Source organism: Plecotus auritus, assembly GCF_963455305.1.
Source record: "Plecotus auritus genome assembly, chromosome: 9".
Classification (NCBI taxonomy): domain Eukaryota; kingdom Metazoa; phylum Chordata; class Mammalia; order Chiroptera; family Vespertilionidae; genus Plecotus; species Plecotus auritus.
Window position 1 is genome coordinate 47234540 of NC_137783.1, and position 21148 is coordinate 47255687.

The following is a 21148-nucleotide window of genomic DNA, read 5'->3' on the forward strand; positions in this document are numbered from 1 at the left end:
GTAATGACTGTGCTCAGAATCTGTTCATAATGGGTGATAATTAGGTAAGCAGTGGTCCAAAGGTCTCAAAGAGCACCATTCTACCTCTTCTTTTTGTCAAACTCAATGATCCTGAGGCCTAGGGTAAAAGAGAAGAGGAATACCCAATAGGTATTCTTTGCAAAGGGAGCACACAAAATACCTTTTAGAGGGAGGAGAATTTGGGAGTGGGACAGGGATAAAAGTGGATTTCAGGCATGGAAGTGCAATAATTCCACAGGGGAAGGGAAGGGAGGAGCAGCCATGGAAAGAGCAAGGGAGGGAGAGGAGGCACATCACAAACTTATAGAGGGAGGGCACCAAGATACATAGATCAAGAGTGAATTTGTAAAAGGAGTTCAAATCTCTAAAAAATCTCCCTAAGGAGGGAAGGAGAAAGCATGTAATGTATTTAGTGCCTCTTGGAAAGGGGTAGAAAATATACTGGCGGCAGCAATAACAAGGAAAGTCACTCCATTTTAGGGCACATTGACTCCTACCTTGAATATATATCCTTCAACTATCCTTCAACCCTTAAACTCTTTGGCTCCTCACTTTCACTCATTCAAAAGCCATATATATTCTATATAATGAAAGCCTAATATGCTAAGTGTCCGGTCATCCGTTCAACCAATCAAAGCATAATATGCTAATGATATGCTAAGGCCGCTCAACTGCTCTCTATGATGTGCACTGACCACCAGGGGACAGTTGGCTGGTCAACCAGTTGCTATGACGTGCACTGACCACCAGGGGGCAAAAGCTCCGACTGGTAGGTTAGCTTGCTGCTGGGGTCTGGCCCATTGGGACTGAGTGAGACGGGCTGGACACACCCTGGAGCCCTCCCGCGGTCCCTCCCTGGTCCCAGTTGTGCACCGGTGGGGTTCCTCAGCCTGGCCTGCACCCTCTCGCAATCCGGGACCCCTTGGGGGATGTCGGAGAGGGGGTTTCAGCCTGATCCCACAGCTCAGCCAGAAGCCGGGCTCATGGCTGGCAAACGCAACAGCAGTGGCAAGAGCCTCTCCTGCCTCTGTGGCAGTGCTAAGGATGTCCGACTGTCAGCTTAGGCCCACTCCCCGCAGTGGCTCCGGGACTGTGAGAGGGCACAGGCTGGGCTGAGGGACCACCCCCGAGTGCACGAATTTTGTGCACTGGGCCTCTAGTATATATATGTGTGTGTGTGTGTGTGTGTGTGAGAATTGATATTTATTGCTTATCCAGGCCAGCCCACACCAATATAAAAGAACAAGAGCATAAAAAAGAGCTTAAAAAGACAATTAAGTGACAAGGAATTAAATAGAACTATATTATAGATTTATTAATGAAAAATACTTTACAAAAACAGTATGTTTGGCCCTAAAATAGGTCAGCTGACTCTGAGGGTTTACAATGGGGGCTGAGCAAGTGGCAGTAATGGCTCTGCTGCTGAGACAAGAGGGTGTATTAGTGTGCCTGACTCCATCTGTTCAGAGGGCAAATGTTGGCAGTTCTGCATTCTAGGCCTAAGGTTTGGGAGCACAGAGAAGGCTGACTGTCTATAACACTTGGGTAGATGGGCTGCCCTGTGGTCAGGACAATGACCACAGGGCTTCATGTCCCTTCAAGGGGGGGATGGGGAAGACAGGTAATATGGATAGGCAGATAAAATGAAGGGTAGAATTTGGTAATATAGTAGAGGAACAGAGGATGAGGGCTCAGATACAGGTATGGGCATAAAGTATCCAGGACTAAAGTGATGACCTAAGGCAGTGGTCGGCAAACTGTGGCTCACAAGCCACATGCGGCTCTTTGGCCCCTTGAGTGTGGCTCTTCCACAAAATACCATGGCCTGGGCAAGTCTATTTTGAAGAAGTGGCATTAGAAGAAGTTTAAGTTTAAAAAATTTGGCTCTCAACAGAAATTTCAATCGTTGTACTATTGATATTTGGCTCAGTTGACTAATGAGTTTGCCGACCACTGACCTAAGGAATGGCTAGTGTCCAGAGTAATATGGATTCATTTTTAAAGTGGCTCAAATAAAGCCCTAAATAGCAGCTGCTTCCTTTTGCTAGGTGAATGGAAATTAGAATTTCAAATATGCCTTCTCAAAGAGCCACATCACATTAGAGATTCCTGGCACCCTTAGGAGAAACTGCCAACTCTATGATGAGATGAGATTAGCACAATCCTGGCAGGGATGTAAGGTATGAACTCTGCCACAGTACTGTTTAAAAAGAAAGCTGTGGCTCTGGGAAAGGAAAGGGGTGACCCTTACCACCTGCTGTGCTGCAGGGCTCTAGCCCTGATCTGCTCTCTTCTAGGGGCATCTGCTAGAACATACAGAAACTCCTGTCCCCCTGTCCTCCTGTGCCCAGATTGTGGGGTATAACTGTTTTGCCTCCAGTCATCATCTGGGGGCATATCTACTCTCCGTGGACCAGGGGATCGAGACCCTGGAACAGGACCCAAATTCCAAGCTGACCTCAGGGGAACATGAAGACTGCTTAATGGTGGGGACACAGGGTGAACAATGGGAGGGGTGGAGGGTGAATGGAAAAGATCTCCCCATGACTGAGCATGAGGAACATGATGACCCTGGTGTCTTTCAGGCAGAGTGGCAGAGTGGGTTAGCTGAGGCTTGTACCCTGGAGTAGTCAGGAATCTAGCCCCAATATGCTGGTTGGCCTCTGACCACAGTCCCCAAGAGGCATCTGTTCTGTTACGATGTGGGAGACTCCGGTAGTTCAAAGTCGTTCCTGTGTACTTGACCCCTTGGGAAGTTTCACCCCTGTCACACATAGCCAGAAACGGCTGGACACTTCTTGAAGTTCCTGGGAAGAGAAAAGAACCAAAGATTGAGCATTTTCAGTAAACCATTCTCCTTCCCAGAGGACCATTCCTGGCTGTTCCTCCCAACTCTCCACCCCTCTAAGAGCATACACACAAGGGGAAGGAGGAGCCTACCTTTGCTTTTAATTTCATTTTAATTACATAAAAATCAAGTCTCTTACCTTCAACCTTGGCAAATAAAGTAGTCTCCTGGATGCTGCCATACCTCATTCCACTACACACACACACACACACACACACACACACACACACACACACACTAGAATGTCTCCCTAATATTGCAATGTATACTCTCATTGTGACAGCTCTACTCCTAGAGCCACCACTCCAAAACATCACTCATTTTCTTAACATGGTACCTTCACTCCAGTTAAGCTGTCTCTGCTACATTCTTGCACATTCTGAGATCTCTGCTTTTGTTCTCACCTCCCACATATGCAATGTGAAATGTCTTTTCTACATATTAATTCTCCTTTATGTAAAATAAACAAAATAACTAACTTCAAAAATCACTTCTAAAAAATACTTCCCATTCTTCAATTTTATATCCCATCAATATCTGTACTATATTGTCATATGATGTATGTATGCATATTTTGATTTAAACACTGAGCTTTTTAAGAGTAGAGGGCTTCCTTCTTTCTCCTCTGAATTCACTATAGCATTTGGTGCAGAACAGGCGGCAATAAATGCTGACTGTATGATCAGATGCCCCTAACAATTGTGAAAGGAAGCTGGCTAGCTGGCTGCTCCACAGAGTAATAGAAAGTCCATCTATCCAGAAGGCCTGCTTATCCAAATCTTGCTAAAATGTGGACACAGTCCTAGCTGGTTTGGCTCAGTGGATAGAATGCTGGACCATGGACTGAAGGGTCCTGGGTTCAATTCCAGACAAGGGCATGTATCTCGGTTGCAGGCCGGACCCCAGCCCTGGTCGGGCCATGTAGGAGGCAACCAATTGATGTGTCTCTCTCACATGGATGTGTGTTTTTTCTCTCTCTCTCTCTAAAAAATGAATGGAAAAATATCCTTGGGTGAGGATTAACAACAACAACAACAAAAATGTGGACACAAATATCAACAATATTACTCTATCTTCTGTTCTAGAACCACAACCAGCCCTGCCCTAAGGCATTTATATCCATAAGCCAACGTTTATCAACCTTAGAACTACTGATATTTGGAGCTGGTAATGCTTTGTTTGGGGGATAAAGGAGTGCAGGGAAACTGCCCTGTGCATTGTAGGATGTTTAGCAACATCCCTGGCCTCTACCAATTAGATGCTAGTATCACTTCCCCTTTCCCATGAGAATCAGTGCCTTAAACTGTAGATTCAGCCCATGAAGAGGAAAGGAAGGAAATATCACAATGTACTAGTAGAAAACCAGATGGATGCTGCCCACCTTCCCTAGGATTGTTTGGATCTGTATATGTGGCATGGGTATTCCATGTACAGGGTCTCCCCAAGTCTCCTATTCACTCTTGTCCTCCTAAACCATCCTTCAACTGAGACTTAGGGGATAGAAGGAGAGAAAACGAATAGAGATGATACTTGGTTTTGTGGGGGGATCCTAAAGACTGGGTATTAACTACCCTGAATCACTTAAAAGCTTATTCTATCAGGACTGAAGCAGTTCATTTTCATGGGTAGTTAGATTCTGGGAACTCTGGTTTAGACCCTTAGTCTAAGAACCATGTTGCCCAAGAAATGACTCAATCACAATTCATCTAGCTCAATGCTTCATCTTAAAACAATAATTCATGTCCCTTTACAACCCCTTCTTGACACACACACACACACACACACACACACACACACACACACCTACTTATAGTTGGACTAGTTTGAACCTTAAGGTCCCTGGAAAGGTATCACATTCTGACACATAATATTAGACTTGGGGAGAGTTACCTGGGGGTCTATGGGGCTCCCCTGCTATGCTGGGCATCAAGACTTCTGGGGACAGGAGCTGTGGTTGGGATGGGTAGAGCTGGGGACCAAGGAGAAACACAGGAGGGTCATGAGTGACAGGGAGGGAAGAGGAACTGGAACAACGGTGCCCGGTTTCCAAAGCCTTTTTCCTTGCGTTTGATGAATCCTTATAATGAGACGATAAAAAACACAGAGATGAGAATTAACACATAGCAGGATATGGTTAGGTAAACACAGTGAGGCAATGAGGGGGAGATGGAGGGAACTAAAGTGCAAACATGCCTTGTTCTGGAAAGAACTTAATTTACTCAGTCACTCTTCCTGTTAGTCTTGTTAGAAACTCCTTATCACTATAAACTGGAGACACCAAACTGTAGATCCTCTTCTCTTAACTTGTCTTCTTCATAGCCTTCACCTTCCCAACCCTATCATCTACGTCTTTAGCAAACTCCTTAATGCTAACAGTAGAATTAAAGAGAATAGAAATTTAAAAATAAAGAAGAAATAAGAGAGAAATTACAAAAGCCTGAGAGATTGAAAAAGAAAATTCTATATTCTCTCTAAATATTGGAAACCAAAATATATATCCCTAACTGTACAATCAAGAACTCTACTACTAGATTTTCTTTCCTCTCGCTGCTACATTCCACAATCTCTTTGTTTGCCTGTCAAGTTTGCACCCACTGATGCTTACCAGTATACCCTGCTTTATACTCCATTAGTCACTCACTTTTGTGGCAAAATCTCAGAAATTTCCCCTTTAACATGTGAAACACTAATATGTACACAAGTGAACCAACATTCTTCCAAACTCTTCCTCCAGGTACTACATTTTTTAAAGTCATCCATACTCAAATGTTGACATTACCCTTAATTTTGCACTTTTTATCCACAATTCCTTTAGTTGCCTTTGCCAAGTACTATTTCTACCAATAGGTTTCATATTTCAACTTAACTGGGCCCTGGAGACAATCTCTGAATTGATCTTCCTATCTCCACTATAGCCCGCTACCTCATTACTGTAGCCTGCAAGTTCCTATGTGATATAGCAATGCCAATCTTTCTCACTTATCTCCAACACCATTCCTGCACCTTTTACACTCTAACCTTCTTAATGTCCTCAAACATGCCACGCTCATTTCACCTTAGGCCCTTTTTACTTACTGCTTCTGTTACCTGGAATGCTCTTCCCATGGATCACACCTTCATATCACTGAGGCCTCTGATCAAATATTACTTCCTTAGAGCCGATTTCCCTCCCTACTCTATCAAAAATAACCCTGAGGCCCTGGCTGGTTTGGCTCAGTGGACAGAGTATTGGCCTGCGGACTGAAGGGTCCCGGGTTCAATTCTGGTCAAGGGCACATGCCCAGGTTGCGGGCTCGAACCTCAGTGGGGGACATGCAGGAGGCAACAGATCAATGATTCTCTCTCATCATTGATGTTTCTATTTCTCTCTCCCTCTCCCTTCTCTAAAATCAATAAAAATATATATTTTTAAAAATAACCCTGAGAATAACCAGTTACCTCCTTACTCCTTTTCTCCTTTTGCTTTGTTTTATTCTTCTGTATCATACATTGTCTAGGATTAACTGGTTTATTGTCTTTCTCTCCTAGTAGAATACATTTCTTTTTACTCCAGTATCCCCAACACCTTGAACAGCACCTGGAATATTACAGGCACTTTATAAAAATTAAATAAAATAATCAATATGCTGCCCTAACCGGTTTGGCTCAGTGGACAGAGTGTTGGCCTGCAGACTCAAGGGTCCCAGGTTCGATTCCGGTCAAGGGCATGTACCTTGGTTGCGGGCACATCCCCAGTAGGAGGTGTGCAGGAGGCAGCTGTTTGATGTTTCTCTCTCATCAGTGTTTCTAACTCTCTATCCTTCTCCTTTCTTCTCTGTAAAAAATCAATAAAATATATCTAAAAAACATAATCTATATGCCAGTATATCTTATTTCCTTTACTAGATTGCAAGCTATTCAAGGACAGAATTTGTGTTGTTTTATCAATATGCTCACAGCATCTACCATAGCATGGCACATAGGCATTTACCATATAGCCTAAGGACCAGGTCCTCTTAGCATGTGACACAGACAACTATTCCTTTCTTCAGGACAGATGAAAGTGACACCACACTTCCCTGTTTTCCCTCTATCTCTTTGGTCCCTTTTGCCAAGTCCCCTTTTTGAGTTTTTCAGAAGAACTACCTTGAATCTGATACTCTACAGGGATATATCCTGGTCTTCTCGTTAACAATATTCTTTTCCTCTTTTCAATGGCTATGATGCACAAATCTCAACTTCAAGCCTATATGTCTCACATCCTAAGGCCTACCACATATCTCCACTCAAGCTTAATATAGGATAGGCAAAAGCAGGCTTACAGTTATGACTACACAAAACACAGAGTTTATTCTTGTATTATTTATTAATTCCCATATGAACTATAAACCTACTTTTGCCCCACCCTATATATCCAAAATTGTATAATTCTCTTCCCTCAAATATATCATTATAAATCAACTCATAATTTCTGGATATGATCTTTGATTCTCCTTTCCCTATAACCAGGCAGGCAGGCACCAACCCACTGATTTTTGCTTCCTAATTGGCTCTCCAGTATGTCCACTTCTCTTTATCTTCCCAAACTCCTTACTGTGGTTCATGATATAACTCTTGTTTATATTCTTTCCAGTCTCACTTGTCAACACTCTCCATCCTTCCCTTGTCAGACTCTAATCTTGCCATACCAAAGTAGCTTCTTTTAATTCAGTTAGCATCTGCTTCAGGTCCCTTTACCTATTATATATATACTAGAAGCCCAGTGCACAAAATTAGTGCACAGGGGGTTGTGGGGGTGGGGCGGCCCTCAGCCCAGCTTGTGCCCTCTCCCAATCCGGTACCTCTTGGGGGATGTCTAACTGCCAGTTTAGGCCTGAATTGGGCCTGAACCAGCAGTCGGACATCCCTCTCACAATCTGGGACGCTGCATGCACCAGTGACCATGCTTTTCATAAAGGTGAAAGGCATCTTGCTATTGTATGGACAGCTACATATTTTGCCCTGATTATAAAAAGTAGTAAATAACATGATCCTTCTGAGGCAGTAGTACCATTTCCCCACCTTATGGGTGGAAAAACTGAAGCAGAGAGAAGTTAATTGGCTTTGTCACACAGTTATAAGTGTCAGAATCAGGGCTGACCACAAAATGTGCAAGCCAGAGTCCATGCATGTCATCGCTGCATCATCCTGTTTTTCAGTGTTAGAGTAGCCTTGCCAGGTTTTAATTTTTAAATCTAAGAGACTGTTCCCAATATATAGGGTAGGGTCCCTAGGCCTGGCTAGCGATCAGGACCAATCTGTGGGGCAACCAGCGGGGCAATTGGGGGGCCCCCGCTGGCACCCACCTTGGCTGGCAGTCTGGCGCCGCCTGCTCACCGGCCCCAGTTTCATTAATTCTTTCTATTTTTATACCACATATTTAAAACCTGTTTCTAAATTTTTATTGAACTAATCTGGTGAACAAGGTTCAATGCACTGATGCTTTGCATCTTGACCTCTACTGTAATGAAAACTCATCTTACTTTGGGCAATTGTGTGAACTTCTCAAAAGGCACAATTTATAAACCCAGGCACTGAAACTATTTGAGTTTGTGATCTCTATTGATGTGGGTGTCCCTGTCCCTTTCACCTACAGATTACCGCATTAATTATGTAAGAAAGGCCTCAGGCCGGGCTGGCGTGGCTCAGTGGTTGAGCATCGACCTATGAACCAGGAGGTCATGGTTCAATCCCCAGTCAGGGCAAATACAAGAATCAACCAATGAATGCATAAATAAGTGGAATGACAAATTGATCTTTCTCTCTCTCCCTTATCAATAAATAACAAATTAAAAAAAGAAAGGCCTCAGAAGGAGGATTTTAAAATCATTTTTCTTTTATTGCTAATGCAAATGCTTCATTTCAACTTGAAAGCACACTGGACTTCACTCAATCATGTACTGAGATGGAGAGGAAAAGGCAAAACAAAATTCCATCCCATCTCTTCCTTGGATTAGTGCAATGGGTTCTGACCCAAATCAGCAGCCATTGCTTCTTAGAGACCCCTCTCAAGCTACTAGGACTCTTCTCACCCTGGGAAACCCTATAACACACCTGGCAGAACTGCTACAGGGAAGGGACATTCCCCTGGGCTCCAACTAAATGTGTGTCAATAAAATAATGATTATGTGTCCTCATTTTTGCTGAGTGCACATAGCTTTCCCCCAAATTACAACCTTCAGTTTCTTCTTCCCTTTCACTTATACCATATTTTACCTAGCAAGAGAAAGAGATGCTCTGAATAGACAGACATTTACAAAACTGTGAGAAGAGACTGGGACCTCCTCTCTCTCTAAGACAACAGTGCCGCTGAGATTACATGAGATGCAGCAAAAATTCTCTGCACTGTGTTTATCCCCATACTCCCTGCTGGGGCCTCAGCAAGGAGTAGCCTTCAAATACACAGACACACATAGATAAACACATAAAACCAGACCTATGGTTTTCCCACAGACCCTGTCCCCAGGGATTTGGGAGAGAATAAGGTAAGAGTCACTAGTAGAGACCTGAATTAAATGTATTTGAAAGGTAGTGCCCAAGTGGCAATCTCCTCTCACTCAAAAGAAGCTCAATCATAGACCTGGTTTTCATATAATAGCTCCACGTTACCATGCCCCTGCCTTACCACCAAGCCAACCACTCATATCACCACAATTTCTTCCCCAACATCCCACCCAATGTACAGCACTTTAGCAACTGAGACTGCTACCTGAGAAGCAGGAACTGTGCTGGCTTCATGGAGACTCTGCTCCATTTCTGCTGTTGGGGTCTTTGAGAGACCAAGGCCAGGGGCTGAGTGCAACCTCCTTCCCATGTCATCTGCAGAGCCTGAGGAGGGAAAGGTAAATACAAGTTGAAGCCACCCCTTTACTTAGAGCCTAAACTCTGAGCCTCACAGCACAAAATTCAGGAGTTGTTTCATTAAATAACAAATATGCATCCCTAAATCTAATTGAGGGTATGCTCCTGGAATGTAGAAATAGGAGTTTCAGAATATGGGTAGTTTCTTATAGGCCACAAGAAGGTCTCAGAGCACAGGCCTTGAAGAACCTTGTAGAGAAGGGGCTCTGTGGAGAGATAGCTGAATGTCCCCATCTTGCCTCATTTCATTTTTGTAAACACATAACTTTGCTTCTGTCAGACTTGGACCCAAGACTTATAATACATACAGAGGAAATTTTCCGACATAGTGATTCTCTAGAGCATCTGAGATGACAAAGAAACTGTCTATAGTCTAGTTAGAAATTGAAATGATCGGGTAATCATCTATCAAACCTCCTCATTTTACATTATGGGAAAATAAGTTCCATGATCTGACAAACAGTAAGTTCTTTAACCAGTATTAAAATTCAAGTCTCTCAATTTTTGCTTCCTAATATTATAAATAGGAGCTCTTCAGTAACATTTTGTATGTGTAATGCTCTTTTATTTCCATTAGCTTCTCTCAATCACTTAAATTCTTTTTAAAAAAATATATTTTTATTGATTTCAGAGAAAAAGGGAGAGGGAGAGAGAGAGAGAGAGAAACATCAATGATCAGAGAGAATCATTGATCGGTTGCCTCCTGCACACCCCAATCGAGCCTGTAACCTGGGCATGTGCCCTGACCAGGTATCCAACCGTGACCTGGTTCATAGGTTGAAGCTCAACCCCTGAGCTATGCCAGCTGGGCTCAATCACTTAAATTCTAAACAATCACTAAATGCTTACCTCTTCCTCAAAATCCTGCTAGACCAGTGGTCGGCAAACTCATTAGTCAACAGAGTGGCAAACCGCGGCTCGCGAGCTGCATGTGGCTCGTGAGCCGCAGTTTGCCGACCACTGCCCTAGACAAGGAAGTGGCTATTGAAACCTCCAGAAGCAGCGGTCACCAACCAGTGGTCTGCGGACCATGAGGTCCAGAAGGTTGGTGACCACTGTCCTGAAAGGAGTAGACTCTGATTCCTTTAAAGATATTTAAGCAGAGGTGGAGGTGGCCATCTGTTAAGGGATTTCTGGATTTGATAGATGGTAGAGATGATGTCTACTACTGATAAAGAGTAACAAGAAAGACTATCAGATATTATGTACTTCCTGATATAAGAAGTTCAAAGTACTACCTATGAAATATTTTTTTAAAAAATGGAACCTGATTTTAATCAAGCCTCTAGCCCTAAGTACTAGGTTATAGGAAAAACAGGGGCTAGAAGAACATGTTTAGAAAATCTAAAAAAAGCTCTACTAGAATATAATCAATAAAATCTAGAATGAGGAGAACAAATGATGAAATTTCTTTAACAAATAAATGGGGGTAAAAGAGAAAGGAATCTTACAGGTCTAAAAATAAAATAAAATAAAAAAAGCCTTGAAGCAAATCAGCAAAATGCAATGTGGGAATCTTGTGTGGATTCTGATTTGAAGTAAACCAACTGTGAAAAGACATCAAAGGGACAACTGAAAAAATATGATTACTGGTAACTGCATTATATTAAGAAATTATTGTTACTCTTATGTGTAATGTTATAGTTTTGCCTTTTAAAATAGTCTTTTAGCCCTAGCCAGTTTGGCTCAGTGGATAGAGCGTTGGCCTGCGGACTGAAGGGTCTCAGGTTATATTCCGGTCAAGAGCATGTACCTTGGTTGCGGGCACATCCCCAGTAGGGAGTGTGTAGGAGGCAGCTGAATTGATGTTTCTAACTCTCTATCCCTCTCCCTCTTCATTCCTCTCTGTAAAAAATCAATAAAATATATTTTTAAAAAATAAAATAAAATAGTCTTTATCTCTTTGAGATAGATTCTAAACTATCTATAATAATAAAAGCGTAATATGCTAATTAGACCGGACAGCTCAGTGACCTTCCAAACATCCTTCTGGACGAAGCTGGGGCTGCGAGGGCTGAGGCAGCCGCCGCAGCTGCGAAGGCCGAGCCCCTTGCACGAATTTCGTGCATTGGGCCTCTAGTCTATAATAATAAAAGCGTAATATGCTAATTAGACCAGCTGGGGCTGCAGCCATGGGATAAAGGCAGTTGCTGTGGCTGCAAGTGAGTGGCTGTGAAGGCCTGCTCTTGCACTAATTTTGTGCGTCGGGCCTCTTGTTTATAGATGAAATGTCTGGGGATTTGCTTTAAAATAATCCAGTGGGAAAGGGAAAGGGGAGGGTCCTATAGCTAAATCAATTATTGGCCATCCTATATAATAAAAGCCTAATCTGCTAAGTGTCAGGTCGTCCATTCAACCAATCAAAGCATAATATGCTAATGATATGCTAAGGTCGCTCAACTGCTCGCTATAATGTGCACTGACCACCAGGGGGCAGAGAGTCGACCGGTCAACCAATCACTATGATGTTCACTGACCACCAGGGGGCAGACGCTCCGACCGGTAGGTTAGCTTGCTGTTGGGGTCAGGCTGATAGGGACTGAGCAAGATGGACCGGACATGCCCTGGAGCCCTCCTGTGGCCCCTCCCCAGCTGGCCAACCTCTCACATCCCTCCCTGGCCCCAATCGTGCACCAGTGGGGTCCCTCAGCCTAGCCTGCACCTTCTCGCAACCCGGGACCCCTTAGGGTATGTCGGAGAGCCGGTTTTGGCCCGATCCCACAGGCCAGGCTGACGGGCCCCACTGGTACACGAATTTGCGCACTGGGCCTCTAATTTTTATAAACCTTTAGGTATTATAACCATGTCAAAATTAATCTGGTCACAAAAACAGTATTCTATATTACCCATTTATATAAAATGTCCCAAATAGGCAAATCTATACACAGAAAATAGATTAGAGGTTGCCTGGGCTGGGGAAAAGGGATAGGAGGAAATGGGTAGTGACCACTAATGGATATAGGCTTTCTTTTTGGGGTGATGAAAACACTTTAAAATTGTGGTGATGGATGGACAACTCTGTGAATACAATAAAAACCTCTGAATTGTACAGTTTAAGTTAATTGTATGGTATGTAAATTATCTATATACATATAAGCCTAAGCAACCAAACAACCAGTCGACTGGTTGCTATGATGTGCACTGACCACCAGGGGACAGACACTCAACACAGGAGCTGCCCCCTGGTGGTCAGTGCACTCCCACAACAGGAGTGCCGCTCAGCTGACCTACCCATCCTGGTGGCCCACCAGCCCGGTGGCAGCCACTCACTCCCTCAGTAGTCCTGCAGGTCCAATTTCCGGAGAACAGGCCAGGCACCAATGAACCGGCGCCGATGGCATGATCCTGACAGTGCCACTGGCCTCCTGGAACTTGACCTTAGGCACTGCTGCCACTTCCCCTCCCTAGACACTCCGCAAGGAAGAAATGATATAAAAGCGGCCACTAGGTGGCTCCCAACAACCAGCGCGAACGTCAGCGGGACAGATCCAGATCCCCAGCGGGCAAGGACATCCCACTGCCTGCCCGGAGGGTGGATCATGTCCCAGCCCTGTCTTCCCGCTTGGGACGGGCGCCAGATGCAGGGCTCACAGCTGTGTGGCAGGCACAGAGGGGCCGGGATGAGTGAGAGCAGCAGGCAGGAGTGGCAGGCAGCATTGGACTGCAGGTTTCGGCCCGATCCCTGCAGGCAACCCCGAGGGACTCCACCTGTGCACAAATTCATGCACCGGGCCTCTAGTATAACAATAAAGCTTTAAAAAAAACAAGTCAGAGAAAAACAAATACTATATGATCTCATATGTGGAATTTATACTCATAGAAACAGAGAATAGAATGATAGTTGCCAGGGGTTGGGGGGGTTGGGGAGATGTTAGTCAAAGAGTATAAACTTCCAGTTATAAGTTCTGGGGACTATGACTATAGTTAACAATATCTATAATAATAAAAACATAATATGCTAATTAGACCAGACGTCCTTCCGGACAAAGCCGGGGCTGCAAGGGAAGCCTGGGTCCTGGATGCCTGCTGGCAGCCGGAGGGAAGTTCAGGTCCCAGGTGCCAGAAGGAAGCCAGTGTCAGCAGCCAGGGAAAGGAAGGCCTACTCTTGCATGAATTTCGTGCATCAGGCCTCTAGTTGTATTATATACCTGAAAGTTGCTAAGGGAGTAGATCTTAAGGAATAGATCTTAAATGTTCACACTACAAAAGACATTGTAATTATGTGTGGTGATGGTTGTGTTAACTAACCTTATTGTGGTAATCATTTCATAATATATACATGTATCAAACCATCACATTGTACATCATGTTAAATGTACATGATGTTATCTGTTATTTTAAGTATCAATAAAGATGTGGGGAAAAAGTAATTCGGTGTTTAATAAATGCTTTATAATAAGGACTCTCCCAAAGATATATTTTGTCATATATGGATGCTAATTGGAATTTTCCTTTATCAGTAACTACCTGATTTATTCCACTTCATCATTTTTATGTCATGTCAGTTCTTTGCTTTTTTAAACACATCAGCTTTTTTTTTTCCTCTCTCACCAGAGGACATACTTTTATTTATTTTAGAGAGAGAGGAACATTGATGTGAGAGGGAAACATCAATTGGTTACCTTGTGCATGGCCCCGACTGGGTATTGAACCCACAACCTGGGTATGTGCCCGGACCAGGAATTGAATCCGTGGCCTTTCAACAGATGATGCTCCAAGCATATGGACAATGCTTCAATGAATTGAGCCACACCAGCCAGGGTTCATGTCAGTTCTTAAAAGACACAATTTAAAACAGACTCTAACCAAAATAAAGGCTAGTTTGGTTTGACAAGTATTTTGAGAACTGACTCATTAGATGGATTTTTAAAATTTGTTTTTGTTCAGTGTTAAAGAAAAAAATTAATGGTTGGTAGATACTCTTTCATATTGATTTTAGGAGTATAATCCTTGACCTTCTAATTTTACAAGGCTAATTTGCCAATATTTATCAAGAGAGTTTTTAAAAGTTTATAACCTTCAACTAGTTATTACTCTTCTAAAAATTTATTCCAAGGACCTTATCAGAAATGTGGTCAAACACTTAAATTTAAAGATATTCACCACAGGATAATATTATTAAAATATTGGAAATAGCCTAAATATTCAAACATATCATAGTGATCCTGCTTCTTGAAAAAATTAAACAAAATACAGTATATAGTAAATATGTATAAAAAACGAAGCCAGGCCCTAGCCGGTTTGGCTCAGTGGATAGAGTGTCAGTCTGTGGACTGAAGGGTCCCAGGTTTGATTCTAGTCAAGGGCACATGCCTGGGTTGCAGGCTAGATCCTGAGTAGGGGGTGTGCAGGAGGCAGCTGATCAATGATTCTCTCTCATCATTGATGTTTCTATCTCTTTCTCCCTCTCCCTTTCTCTCTAAAGTCAATAAAAAAAACATATTTAAAAAAAACACACAAAAAACAAACAAATCCAGGCCCTGGCCAGTTTTGCTCAGTGGTCAGAGCATCAGCCTGAGGACCAAAGGGTCAAGGGTTCAATTCCAGTCAAGGGCATATACCTCAGTTACAGGTTCAATACCTAGCCCCAGTTGGGGCGTGTGTGGAAGGCAACCAATCAGTGTCTCTCTCACATCAATGTTTTTCTCTCTCTCCTCTTTCTCTCTCTCTCCCATCCCACTCTCCGAGACTCCATTCCACTCACTCTCAAAAAGAAAAACAACAAAAAACAATGGAAAAATATCCTTACTTCTGGGGTGAGGATTAAGACAATAAAAAAAAAAAAAGCCAGAAGTAAACTCATGAAATTTTAAGAGTGGGATTATGGGATTATCAATAACGTTTATTACTCACTATATTTTAAAACTATTCACAGGGAAAAATAATGCTATTTTGGTTAATATAAGCTTTTTGTTTTGTTTGGCTTTGTTTTTATAATATAATGCTTGACAGTCAATTAGTTAATTATATTTTAACTAGCGGCCCGGTGCATGGATTCGTGTACCAGTGGGGTCCCTCAGCGTGGCCTGCAGGGACTGGGCAAACTGGCAGTCCAATGCCACCTGCCACTCCTGCCTGCCACCCCTGCTTATCCCGGCCACACTGCACCTGCCCCACTGCCATTCAGTAGGCTCGCTGCCACTCCGCTGAGGTCTCCAGGCTGTGGCAGCCAGCCATGAGCCCTGTGTCTGGCACCCGTCTGTCAGCTGAGCAGCACTCCTGCTGTGGGAGCACACTGACCACCAAGGGGCAGCTCCTGCATTGAGCATCTGCCCCTGGTGGTCAGTGCGCATTATAGCGACTGGTCAACTGGTCATTCGGTTGTTTGGTCGCTTAGGCCAGTGGTCGGCAAACTCATTAGTCAACAGAGCCAAATATCAATAGTACAACGATTGAAATTTCTTTTGAGAGCCAAATTTTTTAAACTTAAACTTCTTCTAACGCCACTTCTTCAAAATAGACTCGCCCAGGCCGTGGTATTTTGTGGAAGAGCCACACTCAAGGGGCCAAAGAGCCGCATGTGGCTCGCGAGCCGCAGTTTGCCGACCATGGGCTTAGGCTTTTATATATATAGACTAGAGCAGCAGTCACCAACCGGTGGTCTGCAGACCACTGGTGGTCCATGAGATCCGAAAGGTTGGCGACCACTGGACTAGAGGCCTGGTGCATGGATTGGTACACATTGAAAGGAAATTAATTAGAAGGTGGCTGGCAGGGTGGGACTGGGCAAGACAGGCCATACACACCCTGGATCCAACCTCCCACGGTCCCTCCCCAACCTCCCGGGCTCAAAGGGTGTCTGCGGAGTGAGCGGGATCCCTCTGACAGGTGGGGTCCCTTGGCCTGGCCTGCAGGGATCGGGCCAAAACCAGCAGTCCAACATCCCTCGGGGGGTCCCAGAGCGCAAGAGTGCATTCTGCAATGTTGCTGTCACTCAGCAGCTCCTGCGTTGAGCGTCTGCCCCCTAGTGGTCAGTGTGCATCATAGCTACCGGTCAAATGGTCGGACAATCGCCTAGGCTTTTATATATATATACTAGAGGCCCGGTGCATGAAATTCGTGCATGGGGGGGGGCAGGGTGTCCCTCAACCCAGCCTACACCCTCTCCAATCTGGGACCCCTTGAGGGATGTCCGACTGCCCGTTTAGGCCCGATCCTACCTGGATCAGGCCTAAACGAGCAGTCGGACATCCCTCTCACAATCTAGGACTGCTGGCTCCCAACTACTTGCCTGCCTGCCTTCCTGATTGCCCCTAACCGCTTCTGCTTGCCAGCCTGATCACCCCCTAACCCAGGGGTGGGCAAACTTTTTGACTCGAGGGCCACAATGGGTTCTTAAACTGGACCGGAGGGCCAGAACAAAAGCATGGATGGAGTGTTTGTGTGAACTAATATAAATTCAAAGTAAAGGAGCAGAGGGGAGAGCAAGAGAACCCTCCGCTCTTTCGGCTCCGCGGGCTGGATAGAACAGCCGAACGGGCCGTAGTTTGCCCACGGCTGCCCTAACCACTCCCCTACCAGCCTGACTGATGCCTAACTGCTCCCCTGCCAGCCTGTTTGCCCCTAACTGCCCTACCCTGCAGGCCTGGTTTCCCCCAACTGCTCTCCCCTGCAGGCCTGGGTCCCCCACAACTGCCCTTCCCTGCAGGCCCGGTCACCCCCAACTTCCCTCCTCTGCCAGCCTGGTCACCCCTAATTGCCCTCCCCTGCAGGCTTGATCGCCCCCAACTGCCCTCCCTTGCAGGCCTGGTCCCTCCCAACTGCCCTCTCCTGCTGGCCTGATAGCCCACAACTGCCCTCCCTTGCAGACCAGGTCCTTCCCAACTGCCCTCCCCTGCTATCCATCTTATGGCAGCCATCTTGTGTCCACATGGGGTCAGTTATCTTTGACCACATGGAGACAGCCATCTTGTGTATTGGAGTGATGGTCAATTTGCATATTATTCTTTTATTAGATAGGAGGATTAGATAGGATAGAGGCCTGGTGCATGGGTGGGGGCCAGCTGGTTTGCCCTGAAGGGTGTCCCAGATCAGGGTGGGGGTTCCCTTGGGGCATGGGGCAGCCTGGGCGAGGGGCCTGTGGTGGTTTGCAGGCTGGCCACATCCCCCGGTGACCCAAGCAGAGGCCCTGGTATCTGGGATTTATTTATCTTCTATAATTGAAACTTTGTAGCCTTAAGCAGAGGCCAAGGCAGGCCAGGGCAGGTGGAAAGCTTGGCTTCCTCCATTGCCAGGGAAACCCAAGCCTCCTGCTCTCTCTGTGGCCGCAGCCATCTTGGTTGGGTTAATTTGCATACTCGCTCCTGATCGGTGGGTGTGGCTTGTGGGTGTAGCGGAGGTATGGTTAATTTGCGTATTACTCTTTTCTTAGATAGGATAGATTACAATGTAATTTTATGTGTTTATGATTATTAAGACACTTGACATTTGTTTATTCTTTCTGTTACGTTATACAGGAAGCTAACTAAGGCAGACTCCAGCTTTCCCTCATTCTTTAGAATCTTCTTATACTGCCCTGCCCCCATGTACCTGAGGAGCGCTTAAGAAATGTTATTGTAAAGTCTACACTAGGATGCACATCCTAAAAATCATATCAAATTTCATATTTATGTGATATCTCCCCACAGCTCCTTGGAACATAGTAGGTACTCATTGAATACTTGTTTGGCTGTAATTAAACATTGGTTGGCAGCATGTAAAGAACCCATACCATTATAGAAACTGCTAGGCCTGAGCTGAAGATAAAGTTCTCTGAGTTCAATTTCATAGAATCATACATATTTTAAGAGTTGGAAGGTATCTTTAAAAAAAAAATCATTTAACTAATTTTCTCTTTTTACAGGTAAAAACCTGATACTGGGATATTAAGTGACTTGTCCAAATATATACTGACAGCTAATGATAGTTCAGGCTTTGAAATTCTTAAGTTCATCAATCTAAGCTATAAATATTCTTCATTTATTCAATGTCTAGAACTAAGTCTATAATATGCATTTAAAAAGTAGAATTCACACAACAAAATCTCATGAAAAATCAGCGAACGGATACCCTAAAGGCATACTACCTTGAAAATTCTAAACCTGACAGTTCCCGGAGGAATCACGGAAGGTCTTGATATTGCTGGTTCAGTATGATCTGACAATGCCCTTTGCAGACTTGACTCAACGGGCACATCCTCACTGCAAGTTGGATCTGGAAGCTGGATTTTGGGATTAGTTTAGCTTCTAAGCCATGGAAGTCTCCCTCACCCATGCCACACCAGTCACTCTCAAAGACATATGTGCCATTCCTTAGTGTATATTGAAGAAGCTCTAGCATATACTCAATGGTCTCCCTCTTTAGAAGGAGGAAATGGGCCCATAAGTGATGATTCTATCCCCATTCTTCACTCTAGCCAGAAAATATCTAGACCTTGTCCTGAAGTCTTTACAAATATAGTCAAAAGTTTTACTACCACCTCCTAAGCTGGGGATATTATTCAGACAGAACACCACCCCACCTCTGATCTTGTCCTCATGCTTTCAGCTTTTATATGTCCCACAACCCCACCCCTGGTAGCACGCTTACCTGTTTGGCTAGGTGGATACCAGGCCACATCCTGCTGCCCCCATCCAGACCAGCCTGCTTGAGAAGCCTGAAGGCTGGCCTGGTAGAGAGACTCCAATTCTGAGGTCTCTTGCTCTGTATCTTGGTTCCAATGTGGATGAAAAAAGATGTGGTTTCTGTCTGGACAAGCTACATAAGTATGGGGATTATTCGGGGAGGACTTCATTTCTGGCCCAGGGGCCCCATGTTTAAGCTGAGAATCACAGAGCCTTGTGACATTCACCCAGGAATCCAAAGACAAGGGAGTCCCTAAGTCAACATTGCTGCCCAACTCCTTAGGCCTAGCATCTCTTACTTGAGATGGCTTCCTTTGGTACATATCTGGCTCTGAGAACCTGGGTTGTCCTCCCCAAGAAGTTTCAACATTAGGCAGCCCAGAGTTCATCACAAGGGAAGGATGATCAGGAGTTTCTTCCTGGGAAGGCAGTCTGTCCCTACCATCCACAGAGGGTTGCTGTTTAGCCCAAGGCCAATGGCCTTTCCCTTGACCTTGTGGGAAAGGAGGCTGAGAGTCAGAAGAAGGAGAGTTCTTCTTTCGACTATTTGGAAAACTTCTATCCTGGGAGCCTGTGCCATCCCTTGTGGTGGTGCCTTGCATCCTTTGGAACTGTTCTGTCAGAGAGCGAACAAGCCCCTTTGTGCCCGGAAACTCTGGCCTACAGGGCTCCTCACTGCTTCCGTCCACTTTTGACGTCAACAAAGTTGTGAGGCTTTTGGCTTGGAGGCATTCGTTAGTTTTCTGCATAGTATCAGGAGAGTGAAACACAGATGAGGAAGCAGCAGGCATTATAGGGTGGCAGGCTCTGTAAAGGGGGAGGCCAAGCTGAGCTGATGAACTTGCAGGACTACAGCTTAGGGTGTGTGCATTTCCTCTCTCACACCCAGCTGTTCCAGTTGGATGTGACCAAGGCATCACCTGGGATGAGTCAACAGTATCCCTCTTTTCTTGAAATAGCTGTTCTTGATCAATGCCTCTTCCTTCTTGAGGGGGGAACCTGTTGCAGCTGCTGTTGTCATCCCTGTAGCCTTGCAGCTTACCCTCTTGTACATCCAATGGTTCCCAAGCATGATGAGAGTTCTTCTCAGTCCTCCCTGGTGTTTTAGGTAAGCCCTGCCTGTGGAATACAGAGGGGTCAATGCTATCTACCTCAACTGAATTAAGAAGGTTTGAGGCAGACCTACTCGGGGAATTACGCTGTGGGGCAGAGAGAGCAGATGACTCTGAGAACAGTGATGAGTGTGACTCATGGCAGGAAGCAGATGAGTAGACGAAAGAACTGGCCCCAAACTTGGTATTCGTGTAGGGTTCCAGTTGGGCCTCCCGGGTTAACAATACTTGGAGCGGGATAGGCTGTTCACTGAAATAAAGGGAGAGAGCCAGTTGTAAGCTGTCTTGATTGACAAGATCACTTACAAAAAAACTGTTCACTCAGTTCCAAGTTCTAGCTATCCAACGAGGGAATGGTGAAAAATAAATGGAAAGACAAGCACAAGTAAGTCAACAGTTTAGAGGCTCACAAGAGAAGGCACATGGTCTGCTCACACCCAATTAAATATTAATATTCTTTATTACATGCCCTCACCAAAACTGCACTCAGTAATATTAAGTAAAGCCCTTGCCAATATTCTTTACTACCCACACAGTCCTATTCCAATCATATTTTACTTGCAAATTTTAAAAAAATTGCTAGTCCCACATGCAGATGACCTGGAAAGTAAGCAAAACCTAGAAATCACTCATACCTGGGGTCCTGAGAGGCAGAACAGCCAAAAGAACCAAAAGGCCATATTTAC

At 44.7% G+C, this 21148-nt stretch overlaps 1 protein-coding gene across 4 annotated transcripts in view; it reads right to left on the minus strand.

Annotated features, from left to right (window-relative positions):
• Positions 1 to 1310: 1310 nt before the first annotated feature.
• The window catches only part of USP54 (ubiquitin specific peptidase 54), a 135236-nt gene continuing 115398 nt past the window's right edge, over positions 1311 to 21148 (minus strand). For all 4 annotated transcript variants that reach the window (XM_080642728.1, XM_080642730.1, XM_080642727.1 and 1 more), the window contains 4 exons: positions 19316 to 20712; positions 9597 to 9715; positions 4760 to 4946; positions 1311 to 2828 (listed from right to left, as the gene is read on the minus strand). In XM_080642728.1, coding sequence (XP_080498854.1) covers positions 2269 to 2828; positions 4760 to 4946; positions 9597 to 9715; positions 19316 to 20712 — 2263 coding nt within the window. In that variant the 3' untranslated portion in view covers positions 1311 to 2268. The remainder of the gene's footprint in view (positions 2829 to 4759; positions 4947 to 9596; positions 9716 to 19315; positions 20713 to 21148) is intronic.